We start from the raw sequence: 15,789 nt of genomic DNA, 5'->3' as shown, positions 1-15,789 counted from the left end.
TCAGCTTCTCTATAAAGATCTTATGGGAAATGGTATCAAAAACCTTACTAAAGTCAAGGTAGACAACATCCACTGCTCTCTGCTTGTCCACCAAACCAGTTACCTCATTGCAGAAATTATCAGGTTGGTTACAGAGGATTTTTCATTCATAAATCCATGCTGAATCCTGATCACTTTCTTGTCCTTCATGTGCTGGGAAATGGCTCCCAGGATTAGCTGCTCCATCACCTGTCCAGGGGTTGAGATGCAGCTGACTGCCCTGTAGTTCCCTGGGTCCTCCTTCTTCCCCTTTTCTGAGGATAGGAGCTCTGCTCCAGTCTTCAGAAACCTTTCCCAGTCACCACAGCCTTTCAAAGATAATCAAGAGTGGTCTCGCAATGCTGTTAGCCAGCTCCCTCAGGACTCATGGGTGCATCGTCTCAGGGCCCATTGGCATGTCCAGTTTGCTTAAGTGCTACCTAACCTGATCCTCTCCCATTGAGGGAGTCCTCCTTGCTGTGGACTTTCTCCAGGCTGTTGGATTGCTGTAGGCCGGTCTTACTGGTAAAAAGCAAGGTGAACAGGTCAGTGGGTGTGTTGGCCATATCCTCCATCCATTCAGCAGCAGTCTCGAAGGATGATATTCAGCCACATGGACCTGGGATGGATTTAAACATGGATGAATAAATTATGATGAGCAGCAAGGCTGTTGAGAGGACCAGTGTGCCACTTGAAGTCTTTAAAATATGAGGCTACACGTATCCAGTGGGAAGAAGCTTGCTCTGAGATGCAGCCAGCGAGCGGCCAAGGTCTGCAAGCACTGAGCCATTTGCAGCCACAAGGAAAGCCACACTGACCTTTAAGAGCTTCAAAGAACAAAATGAGAAGGGCCTGGGTGACAGAACCCTGCGAAGAAGCTGCTCAGAGAAGGAAATGAAAAGACAGAGGCAGCCAGTAAGGCTGCAGTGTGGGTTAGAGACAGGGACGGGAGACACAGCATAGGTGAAGACTAAATGCCTTCTGTGGTGGGAGCTCAGGGTGAGCAAAGAGGTGGAGAGGAGAAGGTAGAAACAGGGAAGTGTGAAAAGCATCATGGAGCAAATGTGGCCAGCTTTGTTTCCTCTCACTTTTTCCCCCCTCCATTAATTTTTGCCTTTTCCTCTCCATTTTGAATGCAGTGTGCTCTCCCTTCTGCAGAGGTGAGACGGTGGCTGCAACCCCCTGGGTGCTCAGCCTCCGGAGCTGCAAGAAGAGCTGTGGGCTTGCTGCAAGGACTTCACAGCCACTCAGCTGTGTGAGGCAAGCGCAGGGCCTGCTTTCTCCTCCCCCAGGCTAAACTCGCAGTCTCCCAAAAACATGCAGAGTTTCAACAGCAAGATGCCACAAATGCATTCCGTTAGCATATCAGTCAGCATCAAGGGTAGGTCTAGGCAAGCCTCATCAGCACAAAACTTCATGTAATTAATGTTAATGCAGCATCTTGTCAGCCACCAGCAGACACTTGTCTCTCTCTGGAGGTGCACAGATCTACTGCTCCCCAGCTCAGCTGTCTGATGGGAAGAGTTGATGGCAGGGATGCATGGGCTAAAGTGAATATACCAAAGCCTGGGAGCTCCAGAGCAGGCATGTAATAGAAGAACTCATTTTTCCTGGTTGACATGGTTGGCAAATCACAGAACCATAGAAACACAGAATGGTTTGGGGTGGAAGGAACCTTAAAGATCACCTAGTTCCAACCCCCCTGCCATGGGCAGGGACACCTTCCACTAGACCAGGATGCTCAAAGCCCTGTCCAACCTGGCCTTGAACACTGCCAAACTTGAACACTGAGACCTGTCCGCCACCTTCCTCTCCTTGACACCCTCAGCTCACGTGGCCAGAGAGGGACCAGCCCCGCCACATGGCTCCTTCCTGCCAGGGCAGCACTCTGCACCCTCCATGCCAATGACTCCAGCCCCAGAGACGTGTCTTTCAAAAGCTGGTGCTAGTTATTGATGGGGAATAAACCTAAAGAGATGACAGATTTCACACCTAGGAAAAGGGTGGTTCACAGAAGTGGCTCTAATGAGAATGATGCTATGTAGAAGACACAAGAATGACTTTACGCCTTCATGCTACGACTGACCAGGCCGTGCACCAGCATCCTGTTCAGAGTTAAGCTGGTACCACAAGCATTTCGTATACAGAAACACATCAGCCCATCAAGCGGATTTTGCTAGATAGCTCTGTTTTCCAAGTCCAAAATAAAATTCATACTAAATTGACCTGTCAGTTTGGCACAACTGCTTGGCAGCAGGGTAATCTCCCAGACTGTGCTCCTTTATCTCTCTGGCCCATCACATACCTATGCATTTTTGCACAGAGCCACAGCAGTTGGTCTGTGTCATACTCATACTTGGTTCCTCTTCCTCTCTACCTCCCAACCTTACCAAAAAGCAAAAGGATAAACCAAAACTCTGTAAGCTCTTGCAAAACTTCACTTTCTTCTGTTTTCAGCCTATCTCAGGCATAATTAGGGAGAGATCTGTCTTTGTGCTCATTGCCAAAGTATAATTTCATTCCAGCTATCACCTAGCTGGTTGCTTAACCCAAATCCCATTTTTAAACTCCCAAGCAGCTTGCCAGCCACACATGAATTGTCAAAAGTTTCCCTTAGCTGAACTCAGACTGTTAGGGAAGACAGCCTAAGCTTACCTCATTTCTGTAGCTCAAAAAAACATTTGAACTGAGACCAGCCCACTTTGTGGAGGTGCCACAGCTCCTGGTGTAACACTGAGACCGGAGTCCCACTGGGAGGGTTTAATTCCCCATGAAGTCCAAGTCCATACTACAGACATCTAAAACAAACCTGCAGCTCACAGCATGGCAGCTTCAAGGTGATGAGTTTTCCTCTCCCTCTGCAGGCATTTGGCACCACATGGTATGAGACAACCGGAGGTACCACCCAGCTACCACTGTGCAAAGCACAAGAGGACAATGCAAGGGTAGAGGAGACACAAGATGGTCCGAGCATGCCCTGCAACATCTAAGAGCTGCAGCTAACTGCAGACCCATAGATCTGCAGAGGGTCAGGGCTTGCTCCTACCTCTTGGTATTATCTTCTGGGAAGCAGTGGCTCAGCCTGGGGTGTTTCTGTAGCATGGCCCATGGGCTTGTCACCCCAGAGGTTTCTCCAGGAGGGAGAGGCTGCTCTGGAAAACACGGATGCTCCTAATGGGGTGGTTGTGTTTCTGGGTGATTAACGGATACATGAATTCACTTGTAGGTCTTCATTTTGTTCCAATCCTGAGATTATTTTGTGGTTTACCAGCCACAGGGGGAGACCAAGAGGTTATTCTGCTGATCCCTTCAATGGGCTCCTATGGCTGTTGGCAGGTGTTGAGGACTGGATGCATGTCCTGAGCGGTCCTCCCTCACCCTTCCATGCTTCCCAGCGATGGTGTTTCTGAAGTCCTTCAGCAGTGGGGCAGAGACAGACCCCCAGCTCTGCTGAGAGGACTGTTCGTAAGGCAGTGACCATACGTACTTTAGCCTGAAGAGTGAAAACCATATTTCCTGTACATTTATTTGCTGCTTCTTTACTTTTTTAGTACTTTCTACTTAAGGTCTCACATTAACCACAGCAGTAGATCTGTCTTTACCTGATGCAAGCGTTCAGCTTTTGTGGCTTCACTGAACCATGAAAATGCTTCTATTTTCTGAAGCAAAGCTCTGCCCTCACAAATGCTGGTAGGGTTTTCCAAGAGCGGACCGGCCAGGCCACAAGGCAGGTCTTCCACCCAGGAGAAGGGTGGAGCCAGGAGAAGGGCTGGAGGACACTCAGCTGGAGATGCAGGTAAGAAGAAAGTGAAAACTGTGTGTGCCACTGCATGTCTCTCTCCAGAAAAAGGTTTCTTCCCTTACTAACAGCAGGTGGGAGACAGCCTCCAGTGCTGTTGGAGGTGTTGGGTGCTCTTTCCTTCCTGCCTGGAGGGAAGAGGGCAGCACGCGTGGGAGCAGACTCCTTGTGCTTGGTGCTTTGAACATAGTATTTAGCATCATCCCTTTTGAACATCATCCCAGCCAACAGAGAAACACCCAAAAAGGGAGAAAAGCAGCAGCAGTTTCCATGCTCTGACCAAGGGAGTCTTGCCCCACAACCTGGCATCACTGCATGTGGCAACAGAGGCTGTGATTGGGAGATGCTAAGGGATCTCATCTTTTCATAGCATCCATTTAATATTAGTGATGAGGCCCCATGTTTTGGTACATACTACCTGGCTTTCTGTGAAACCCAAAGGGAAAAAAAATTGATTGATGCCCTCACTGCATTTTAAAGATGCCTGAAAATGCTGGTGCTGCTGGGGGAGACATGGCCTTTTAATTTTAAACTAGGATTACACAGTTTAGCTTTCTTCCACCCATGCATACAGTTTTGAGGAAATGACATTACGTGCCAGGAAATCCAGTGTACAGAAAGACCCATCTCCTTGTGCTTCTTCAAAGGACCATTTCAAAATAACAGAGGATCCTGTTGCTCTGGGATCCTGAGGTCAAGCAAATTTCATTGTAGGAAAAGTCTACTCAACAATTACTTGGCATACTTATAAAAGTAAGGACAACTTTTCAGGCCAAAGAATCTTCATATATTCTTTTAATATGACAAGACTATTGGTAGTGAACCTAGGAAACACAATTAAAATACATTTAATGCTCTCCATTACCCCTCAAATTAAGGTGAGTCTATGGAAGCAAGCTTCCCATGGACAAACTGTTGATTTGCCTTTGCTTTAGGCATCTTTCTCTTAAACCAGGTGTCTGTGTACTCTCGGGAAGTCTCAAGGAGAAACTAAAATCAGTTCATCCCTCAAATTCTAGAGAGGCTGCAGTTTGAGGCAAACTAATGCATTTCTGTACTCTGTTGCTCCAAATCCTTAACAGCCTAGGCTCAGTGTGCAGAGCTGCTGGAGGGGGAGCACCAAGGGTGCAGCATCAGCAGAGACAGCATCAGTGGCAAAAACATCCTCTTTACTTTGAGGCATGACTACCTTCTGCAAAACTCCCGCTTGAGGCAGCTCCCACAGTCAAACCAGTGTCCAGCCCCAGTGAACCAGGAGAAGCTATGTATGTGTACATGACCTCTGATGTCAGTCTCGGCTGTGGCTGTTCAAAGCTGTCTCCAATTCTGGCATAAATGGTTGCCACATCCCTTGCCAGAGTGCTTTCTGTGTGGGACTCCTCCACACTTGAGACCTAGAGAAGTACAAAGAAAACACCAAAGATGAGAGCTTTCTCCAGAGGCTGTGTTGGGATCAGGAACGGTCCAGAGCTACTGACTGTTTGTAGACAACAAGGATTTGACAGAGGCAGAAGCTACATAAATCCCAGATGGCTTTACCCACGATAGCTATGGGGGAACATTAGTCCCAGCTCTCCCACCCCATAGATGCAAAACTGGCTCAGCCCACCAGGTACACTGGAGGGTGACATCTACTTTGCCCAAATCAGACAAACCAGACACAAACCAGACACAGCCTGGAGAGCAGATGGGAGAGCTTGACAGACACTGGAAACAGGAATGAAAACCTTTGCTGAAGTTTTGTTGTGGTTTCCAGACCAGAGAGCACAGGGTGGGGAGCCTACCCTCAACCTTGGCTATTTTCACAGGGAAGAAAGAAAAAAAAAAAAAAAAAAAAAAAAAAAAATCACAAACCTCTCTGTGTGGAAACAAGTGTAGGCTAGTAGGATCTGCAAGACATGCTCTACATGCTCTCTGGAGTACTCCAGTACTTCTGGGACACCTGCCATCCCCACGGAGTCACCTTCCTCAGCACTAGGTGGTAGGCACAGAAATTACTTAAGCCATCTTGCTCTCATGTCTCCTTCTTTGGTTTCTTTGCCTCTTTCTCTCTGCTTTATTTATTTTTCACAGGTAAAACTCTGTGTGAGATGAGCCCCTAGATCATCCACACTGATCCCTGAAAAGTGCTTTAATATAAATTCATGAGATTAGGAAGCAGGGAGGGATGATTATCTGCACATTTCTCTGCATTTAACCGTTCTGCATTTTCCTTGCTGCTGCTGGCCAAAGCTGTCCCAGGGCTTCTGAGCCTTGAAGGTAAGGTTCATGTTGGTTTGGGATCTGACAGGGAGGGAGGTGGAGGGGGAGTGTGCAGACTTCCCTTATTGTAATGAATTAACTTCCTAATTTTATATCCAGCACATGATTCTTGCAGCTCAGTATATCTTATTCAAGCCAGCGGTCAGCAGTTACCCAGCTGCCTGTGCCCAAGGGGTTTCAGATTTTTCCCCTGTACCTGCTGTTTGATGATTCTCCTCTTCTGCTGCTGAGCTGCACCTAGGGAAAAGAGAGTTTTATTATCTGGCAGACACACTGATGATCTGCACCCTCCTCTCTCCTCTATTGGCACTTTCACCACGGGGGTGATGTGGATTTTGCCTTTAAAATGGAGATTTCTGTAGCTACTTTCTCTGTGTGCAAGCAAGATCTCCCCCTTGGAAAGAAATTAATTTGTTTCCTGACAAAGTCATCCTCAGGGATGAAAGTTTTGAAGACATCAGTGATGGAAGCTGTGGAGATATGCACCTTGTAGGCTTATTTTTAAGTGGAAACACCCTAAGGTATTCTCCCCAGTTGGAGTTTTAAAGTAACTACAAGAGAATAGTTGTACTACACTGTATGTATGTGACTACATAGCCACACTTAGAGAATGCATTTCAGAGTCCATGGAATTATACCTTTTTTACAGACTAGCTATGCTGCAGTATCTTGATTCTGGTCTCAGCACCAGAAGGTATGAGTTCTCCAGAAAACCACTGCAACGGACCCGTGCTGTGCTTCTGCTTCCTTAAGCTGCATTACGAACTTGAAATGCATTCAGCAACTCTTATAACTGAAAGGAGGTGGCACATTTTGAGAGGTGATCTTACAGAAGGAATAATTTTTGTGTGAAGAGCAGAACCCAGGCAACTTCTGAGCCCTCCACTACCTTTAACACCCAAGAATATGCCTGGGCAAGCTGGAGGATGCAACCTAGAGGGATAAAAAACAGGAGCAGATCCACTCACCCCGATGCCATATGCAGCAGAAGAGCAGGAGCAGCAGAAGGAGGGAGACTGAAGAACAAACTCCAATTACAGAGTAACGGATGTGGTCTTGCTCCATGGTGTCTGATGTTTGAAAGAAAACAGGTGGTGCAAATGTTTTCTAAACAAGTAATTGCAGTGGTTTCACCACATTTTCTAGAGCATTCCTGCTGATTACAGCACTCTCCTTGGGATTGGAGAGCAGCACTACAGACCCACAGGTCAAAGGAAATACTGCATTGCAAAAAGCCTAGCCACATCTGCAGCTCAAGTATTACTGAGTTTCCTTTCATGCCCCGACTGCCTGCACATCTGCCTGCGTTGTGTGCACCCCATGGGCTGCACGCACAGTGCCATGGGAGTGGCTGTGACCCTGACACCAAAGCCCTTGGGGATGCTGGAACTGGGACCTGAGGGTGCTCAGTGGGGAGCCAAGCAGGACCATAACGGGTCCCTGGTGTTTGTGATGGGCATCTTCCTCCAAAGCCATGTGGAAGTGCAGAGGCTGTGCAGGAGGGTTCCCTCTCCACACTGCTGGGAAGACGGCTGACAGCATCACCCCATGCTGGCCAGAGGCTGAAATTTTTATGTCAGCCCAGAAAATATTCTCAGAGATATTTCTACCTAGAAGAGAGTATGAGTCATATGCATGTCTCACGGCACAGCTGGAGGGGATACAGAACTTGCTCCTAGCACAGAAGGCACAGACGTTCAGGTGCTACGCACAACTATTTGTACTGAGCCATGCCAGATACTACCATGGAGATTATTTCATGTACTTTGTACATAGCTGGCAGCAGAGTTGTGGAAGAGTCATTTGTATGAAAGAACCATGCTATGTTTCATGCCTTGAGCGATGGTAGAGATCCAGCAGAGGAGGCAAAACACAGGGAGGGAATTGGGAATTTACTGAATGCAAAGTTAGGTCTTCAAAACCCCTGTGTTTACTGCAGATAGTGATAAACCAGGCCAGGGAACAGCAAAAGACAAACACAGGAAGACAGATGGGCGTGAGGCACATCGTCAGGACTGTGTGGCAGGGTGAATAAACATGCAAGACTCAGGCAGGTTAAAGAAGGATCCTGTCCAGCCAAAGAGACTGAGGCTGCCAGCTTACCTGACTGCCACACGATATATGCAACTTGCACAGACATGAATAGCATTCATTTTGTATATTTTTCTTAGCCCACATGGCCACAGATTTATCCCCGAGCACTCTATTCTCCCCAGTGAATACTGGATTTAGTCCAGTACAGGATCCAAACCCTGTGCTTAGGTTTCTTAGTCCTCTCTCATCTGTAGCCACGTACATCGGGTAAACACAAGGCTGGCAAAAGAGCATTTCTCATGTAGAGACAACCAGCAGCACAGGAAGCCCTTATACTGTGATGAAGCTGGCAGTGCAGGACAGGATGGGTTTCCTGTCATAAGAAAAGACCTAGAGCACCATATAAGACATCCCTGGAAATCCTCTCTTCACTACAGAAGCTCATCCCTTCAAGAGTAGGTACAAACACTCTGCCAGCGCCTGCTTCTTCCTGCACGCGTGGCCAGGGCAGGGCAGGAGATGTCTGTGCTCAGCACACTCACACTTACACTCACCTGGATGCTCAGGGGTGAAACGTTGCTCGTGCACGGTCAGGGTGACACGCCAGGTTTGGTAAGGTGGTCTGAACCTGACACTGTAAACCCCACTGTCGCTGAGCTGCAGGTGCTGCAGCAGCAGGGACCCATTGTCGGGGAAGAACTCAGCACGTCTCTGGTATGTGCGATGGGGGAAATGATTTGCAATGCAGCTGCTGGGAGCCCCCCCGGCACCCAGGGAGCAGTTCAGCACTGTGCAGGTGATGAGTACGTCCAGACTGTTGCCGAACATCCAGCGAATTGACACCGGGAAGTGAGGGGTACTGTTAAATCTGTAGGAGATGGGCAGGAGCACAGACTGACCCACGGTGCTGTTGATTGAATCCTGATGGATTTTGACGAGGACAGCCAGGTTTCTCCCTGGAGGAAAGGGGAAGAGGCAGATCAGTGGAGAGAGAGCAGGGGCTGGACCCGCGGCCCCTTCCCTTCTTCAAGCACAGCCGTCTGCAGCACACCTCACCCCACCACCCTGTCTGCTGCAGCTCCACGCACAGGAGTTGGTTCTCAGCAACATGCAGCTGCTGCAATCATATTTTTTGGGGGGGGTGAATTTACGGGGTACCCAAGGTCTGGCAGTGAAGGGCTCTGCCTCTCCAGGGCTTGCAGGGAGCTGTGTGGGCTGAGCCTGCCTGTAAGCCACGGCAGCAGCCCTGGAGATGGGCTCCAAACATCCAACACCCTCAGCGTTATTTGTCCCTTGGCACTTCAGCACACCGTGCCTTTCCTTGTGCCCCGAGAGGAAGGTGGGAGACAAAGGCTCAGGTCCCTCCTGCTCTTCATCTACGGGTGGATAGAGCAGCCCCTGCCACCATGACCCTGCCTGGGACTGACGCCAGCGCAGGTCCCTGATGGCACTTGTTGTGGGTACGACAGTCCTGGGGCCACAGGTGAGCTGTCACTGCCACCCACCCAAGGAGCCACATGGGCATCACCCTCCATGGCACCCCTCCGCCGGGCTGATCCTGGCAGTGCACCCCGTTCCCCCGGGACCCCAGCTCAGCCCAGACTCACCGAGGAGCAGCAAGAGGGAGCAGAGACTCCAGCGGTGCCGGCTAGAGGACATCTCTTCTGATGAGATGAGCCCCTGACCCAGAAGCTGAAGTGGGAGCTCTGGCCGGCCAGTCACCTTGTATCGGGCACAGGGTTGTACCCCTCAGGCCCTGCACTGAGGGTGCCGGCGAGCATTTCCGAGCTGTTACCACAGCAGTGGAGGAAGTCGGCGACTCTTCCTCAGTCCCCTGCGCACTGCAGGGTTTATTTGCGAACATGTCAGCCCAGGCTTTCTTCCTGTGCCGGTTAAGTTCTTGGTTTCATGAAAGCACAGGAGAAAAGGTCTCTTGCTACCACAGCCCTGCTGAAGATGCCTCCTTTCACACCCCCATCACTCAGGAATAAACCCCAAACCACAGGTCACAGGTGCTGCAGAGGGTCATCTTCAAACCGAGCCATCCTGGACACCTTCTCCTGGCCCAGCTCAGGCACCCTTTGGTCCCACAGTCCTGTGACTCAGACCCTCCTGGACAAGACGGGGCAAGCAACCAGCACCATGAGGAAGTGCCTGTGTCTCCTGGCCCAGAGACATGGCCAAGTCACGACCACGAGGATGCAAGCTGCTGGTCGTGAACCTCCGCAGGCCACAGGAATGAGCTGGGAGCCATCACTGGGTATTTTCTTCTCTCAGGATGTAGACTCACAGCTCCAGGGATAGCAGGACAAGGTAGGCAGAACAGCCCCTTGACACCTCTATGGGTCCATTGGATTCTCCCTGCACACAGAAGCTGAAGGTTTCCAAAAGGCAACCAAAGTCCAGGGATGAGTTACCAACCTGGTACCCCACTCCCTGAAGGTCAGAGGGATACAGTCCAAAACCAGGCAGGACTCAGGATCTTCTCCTTTTGCCCCCCAAAATCAGAATTTAAGCAGATGGGCACAATTTCTCCATAAAGGAGAAATGCAGTATTACACTGGCTGGGAAAGAACTTCTTTTTTCAGCCCTTCTTCCTTTTCTGGCCCTTTTACAGCTACAAATATGAAATACATACAGCTTGTCTCTGCCAGTACATAACAGGTGAAGTGCATGGGAGTTGTCTTCTCTCTCTGAAGTGTCCTGAAATTGCTCTTAGGAAATTTTTCTGATGGTGGTGGGGAAGCAAGGACCCACTGAAAGGGCTCTACAGACCACAGATGTCGTCACCAGCCATTGCCATAGGGAACGGCACATCTGTCAGTCAAGACACACCAGGAAAACAGTAGCAGCATTTCAGTCCAAACAGTCCATTTTCACAGCAGAAGTGCCATGCATTTGGCGTCACGTGCTCTCAGGTAATGCTTCTCATTAAGAAATCCCACAGATGTGTCTTTCCCAGGTTATTTTGGGGAATTGCTGTAAGACTCCCTCCTCCTCTGGTCAGGAGGAGCCTCCAACCCTGTGCACACACCAACCAGCATCTCCAGACTTGTGCCTTAGGGGGAAAGAAGAGAAAAAAGCACTATTTGACTCAGGTTGATGGTTTTCCAACAGCGGCATTTTATGGATGAACTTATCTTCTAAGGACACGTCTCAAAAAGGGCAGAGCAAAGCAGGACTTGCCTTCCCCCAGCAGGCAAGTGCATGCACGGGGCTCTGCACCCACACTCCTAATGTCACAGTTTCCTCTTTGAGAGAGTTAAAGCATCCAAATCAAAACCCTTAAAGAGTTACAAGTGTAAAGAAATTGAAGTCTAATCCGAGTATAGCTGAGAAATACCCAAGCTAAAGAAAAAAATTACTGTTCCACCATAATTAGTTTATATTTCAATAGGAAGAAATCAGCTTATCACTGATGGTAGCAGCAGCTGCTAGATAACCTTCATCCACATCACCCCAGGACACAGCATGTTCTCATCTCTTACTATACATCCTCTGAAAAATTACACCCACAAAGAATTTATTTGTATTCATTAACATTTGACAGCCACGTTAGTCTACGTGACAAACGCATTCCCCTTTCTGATTAGCAACACTTACGTGATTTCTGTAGCCATGGTAGGGCATCTCCAACTCAAGCAAGCATCTGTGCCAGACAACACACTGTACAACACACTTGAACATCACCCAAGAATGCTCAGTTTTTGGGGAAGACAAGCTGAAAAGAGTAAAGATCCTTCCCTTCACTTTTAGACTGGACACAGTCAGCATATTTGAGATATAATGGTACATTTTCCTAGTGAGGATCACTTAATTTCGGGACACAGCAATCTCCTCCTTGTTTCTCCCTCAAAAATGTTCTGGGAAGAGTGGAAAATCCCCTACCCTAACACATATCAGAGAGCCCAGCAAGTTATTACTACTCACAAAAAGACACACCTTTCCTTGTTCCTACAGTACTTACTTTCCATTCATTTTGTGCACAGAAAAATACCACAACCCCATTTGCTTCTCTTCCCTAGAGAAAGCTTTGAGGCTGATTTTATGGACCACAATTCACCAACACACTCATGGGAAAAGACTGCCCTTTTATTACCTAATTGCCTTCAAATCCTCTTCACCTGGAACTACATTAAAGGAAAAGTGTTTGTTTACAATATCCAGAAAGATACACACAATGGCTGCAAATATGTGGAAAGGACGTAGAAATAAAATAAAAATCTTGTGAAAATCAAGATTAAACTGGAGGAAGAAGCTCATGTGCATCCTTTATCCAGGTGATTTGCTGCAAACTTGCTGATGCAAAGTCTTGTCAGGGGCTGTCCCTGTGCCTGGAGTGGCTTCAGGCTCTTTCGAGAGTTCATCCTTGTGGAGCACATGAGCTTGTCCAGATGAGCTAAATTAAAGTCCTTAAGGGCTTGGATATATATAATCTTGTCATGCAAAACATACTGATTTCTTTCTTCCCTAAACTTACGCAGGGAATAGTTTTGACCCTTTTTGCATGTCACTGAACATAAAGCGTCACCATCTGTGACTCCCGTATTTTACATTAATACACACATCAGCAAAATGCAAACCTCTAAATGGAATAAACACTTGCAGATGGAGAGCAGGCGGTAATCAGCAATGTGTGTGACACCCCCCCTCCCCCTCTGTCTGCTTTCTGGAGGTATCAGAACAGATGTGCTGCTTGACAGATGCTTTCCCCTGAAAAATCAGTTTTCTCCATAACCGATGTTTTATCAGAAGGATTTTGAGGCAGGAGAAAAGGTTAATGCTCTTTTTCCTGAGTTCAGCCGGATTACTTGTGCTCTGTGTCTTTTTTTTTTTTCCTCTTTTTTGACACTGAAGTCTGACTCAGCAAATGTTGATAGTGAAACTTCTGCTTACATTTCACCAGGGCTTAAGTCTGCATATTTAAAAGTATCCTTAACTGGTGCTGGACAGGGATTGTTTCTTTAAACATGCAATATTTTCTAAGAGTGTAACTCTGACTTCTGGGAATCTTTATTCTCTCTTTATTTCACATTTTCTCTTCTGCTTAGTAGCAGCCTTTTGCCTCTTGCTGCCTCTCACAGCTTCTGCTTTCCTCCTTTCCAGTGTTTTCAAGCCTAAATTCATCAAAATCTTCTTAGTTACAGTTCCCTGCTGGTATTTCCCTGGGGATGGTTTGCTCTGCCCCAAGCGGGGCCAAACAGGAGTTTCTGAACCACAAAGCCATTTTTGCCTTCAGGTTTTTTCAGTAAAATAATAAAATTCCCTGCCTGTAAAACATTTTGAGGTTTGGCTGTTCTGAGAAGTCAAAATTGCTTTTGAGCAACAGGTTTTATGGTGAACCCTAGTGGTTGTTTTTACATTAAATCCCTCCTTTTTGTCCCTTTTTTGCCTCTTTGGGCTGGAGGGCAGAGGAGCTGGAGCCGCATGGAGCAGAGAGTGCTCTGCCAGCCCTGTTTCCCCAAGCCCCTTCAGCCCCACTGCTGCTGTGCCCAGTCCTAAACCCTTTAGAGATGCTGCAAAGAATTAATTAAGCACAAGTCAATTGTACATATCTGGTAGATGGGCTGGTGTGAAATAACAGCAGAACAACGAATCACTTGGAAAATCTTGGTCTGGGGCTATAATCACCAGACTCATGAGTTTGTTAAGGTTTTCCCTTTATTTCATTAAATCTATTGAAGTTATTAAAGGGGGACTAGCTGATAATTTGCTTCCCTCCCTCATCTGATATATTTATTCCCATTACATTCCCGAGGCTACAACAATACAGTTAATGAACAGTAATGAACTGGAAAAGGGTACTTCCCATCAGCAGGGTAGCAACATCTGTCAGTGAGCATGTAATTTCTCTGACTAATGACTAAGGAGGTCTTTGAAGTTCAAACAGAAAAAGGTGAGGAGAAAAGAGACACTGGGTAAGATTAGCAGATACCAGTTGGTACATGGGAGAGGGAGTACTCACATGTCCCTGCTCAAAACTGTCAACTTAAAACAGAGATGTCTGTGTTGCTGCGGATTATTTAAGAATTTAAGAAGAGCAGAAGCATTTCCAGGAGAGTTTGTTACTGTAAGGTTTGCTGTCTGTTCTGCACATTACATTTAATATTTCACAGCAGTCCACCCTTCCTGTACATCTCTCAGGTTAATCATGAGGAAATTCACTTGCACCACTTTCCCTCAAAATTGTGATACTTGCCACGTATTAATTTGCTTCCACCTTGTTTCTCTGTAAATTCATACTGTTCCATTTCCGTAGCAAAACTGTTTGTGTCTTTCTGATCCTGACAGTTCAGGTTTGAACTAAGGTTTTAAATTAATTATTAACTTTAGGTAATATGTTTTTAGTTAACTTAGCCAAGGACCCTATTAAAATAGCTTCTATGTTTTCCAGTAGCCAAAAAGAAAAGAAGTGAGGAGTAAAGCTAAAAATGTAAATACTTTTCAGCTTGGCTAAGAATAATTTCAGTACAGCAAGTGCAGAATTTAAACATTTTTTTAATATAAGAAAAGGCTTTTAATCACTACATGTAGATTATAACTGAGGGAGGCATGGATCAAACAGTTGCAAGAATGATACATATGTTCTGTTTCCTTTTTTGGTAGCATCTCTTTTTATCAAACTATTCTTTGCCGTGTTGAAAGGAGCTTATTTCTTTTTTTATACAAGCCCTGTGAGGAATGAAAGGCTCCTGGCTGCAACAGAGTGCTAACGGAAGGGACCAAAAGGTAAAGGGGGGGGATGAACCAAAAGATGAAGCAGAGCAATCCCAAGACCTGGGGGTGAGCAGGGGGCTGAGGAGCACACTAGGAGGAAAACAGAAAGCTCTGGGACATGCTGGAGGAAAAATGGGGGGGGCTCTGGTTTCACTGAAGGACTCTGAGGAGCACCAAAAGCCAAATGATGGGCTGTACTGCACACCCATGAGGAAGGGGAGTGCTCCCAAGGGGATGAAAGGAGATCCTGGGGAGACAAGACACCAAATAGAGGGATGTGGGAGGGGGGCACTGGAGGGCAAATGGGGCAGTCTGGAGTGGACCAGAGGGCAAGTTGAGGCAACTGAGGGTGCACATTGGGTGGGGGAATTTATTCAGAGTGCACAAGGTTAGGGAGAGATGGTTCCCAGTAGCAAAAGGGACCCAGCTGGGGACCCTGGGACATACATAGATGGGAGCCAAGAGCCCCGTGGCACACATTGCTCCTTTCCTCTTCGGGTGCCATCAGATTAGCTGTTTGTCCTCAGCTTGTGCTTAGCTCCCTTCCTGCCTCACATGCCTTCAGTCACCTCCATTTTTCTCTCTGCACTCTCAAATTACCTTCACCGCACTCCCAGAGTCCCTCCATGTGTCCCCTCACCCCATCTCCACTCCCCTCTCCACCCTTCCTTGGCATGATGGACATCACATCCTGCAGCTCTTCGAAAACAGCCATAGTCATAGAAACTTTTCAACAGCAATTCCTGGGGTTCTGAAAAGAAAGGGATATAGCACAGCAGAAGAAACAGAACCAGCACCACAGCTAGCCAGAAAGCTATGTAGGGATGGGACTTGTTGACTTTTTAGTATTTATTTCTTGCATCTTCTGCCATCGTGTGGCTAGCAAAAGAACAAACGATGAGAAGTCCATGGAGATGCATGTTTACTGCTCCTCCCCTTTACTCCACCTTGCATGTGTA

The 15,789-nt window shown here is 47.4% G+C and overlaps 1 protein-coding gene across 2 annotated transcripts; it reads right to left on the bottom strand.

Annotated features, from left to right (window-relative positions):
* Positions 1–417: 417 nt before the first annotated feature.
* LOC141927962 (uncharacterized) lies at positions 418–15,670 on the bottom strand. Of its 2 annotated transcripts, XM_074835445.1 has the most exons (6): positions 9,721–15,670; positions 8,668–9,069; positions 7,048–7,149; positions 6,276–6,316; positions 5,007–5,211; positions 418–637 (listed from the first exon to the last, which is right to left on the bottom strand). In XM_074835445.1, the coding sequence occupies exons 1-6, from the start codon at positions 9,770–9,772 to the stop codon at positions 624–626; spliced, it is 816 nt and encodes a 271-aa protein (XP_074691546.1). In that variant the 5' UTR covers positions 9,773–15,670; the 3' UTR covers positions 418–623. The 2 variants fall into 2 exon arrangements, with proteins under 2 accessions (XP_074691546.1, XP_074691545.1); XM_074835444.1 differs by lacking the exon at positions 418–637 and having other exon boundaries at positions 4,598–5,211.
* Positions 15,671–15,789: the final 119 nt, after the last annotated feature.

Source organism: Strix aluco, chromosome 10 (assembly GCF_031877795.1).
Source record: "Strix aluco isolate bStrAlu1 chromosome 10, bStrAlu1.hap1, whole genome shotgun sequence".
Classification (NCBI taxonomy): domain Eukaryota; kingdom Metazoa; phylum Chordata; class Aves; order Strigiformes; family Strigidae; genus Strix; species Strix aluco.
This window is presented reverse-complemented; position numbering and strand designations above follow the sequence as displayed.

Coding starts and splice junctions, on each gene's coding strand:
- LOC141927962 (XM_074835444.1), bottom strand. CDS start 9,772: ATGTCCTCTAGCCGGCACCGCTGGAGTCTCTGCTCCCTCTTGCTGCTC. Junction 6,317..7,047: donor CTGCTGCATATGGCATCGGG/GTGAGTGGATCT, acceptor TCTTTTCCCTAG/GTGCAGCTCAGCAGCAGAAG. Junction 5,212..6,275: donor GGAGAATCATCAAACAGCAG/GTACAGGGGAAA, acceptor GTACTTCTCTAG/GTCTCAAGTGTGGAGGAGTC.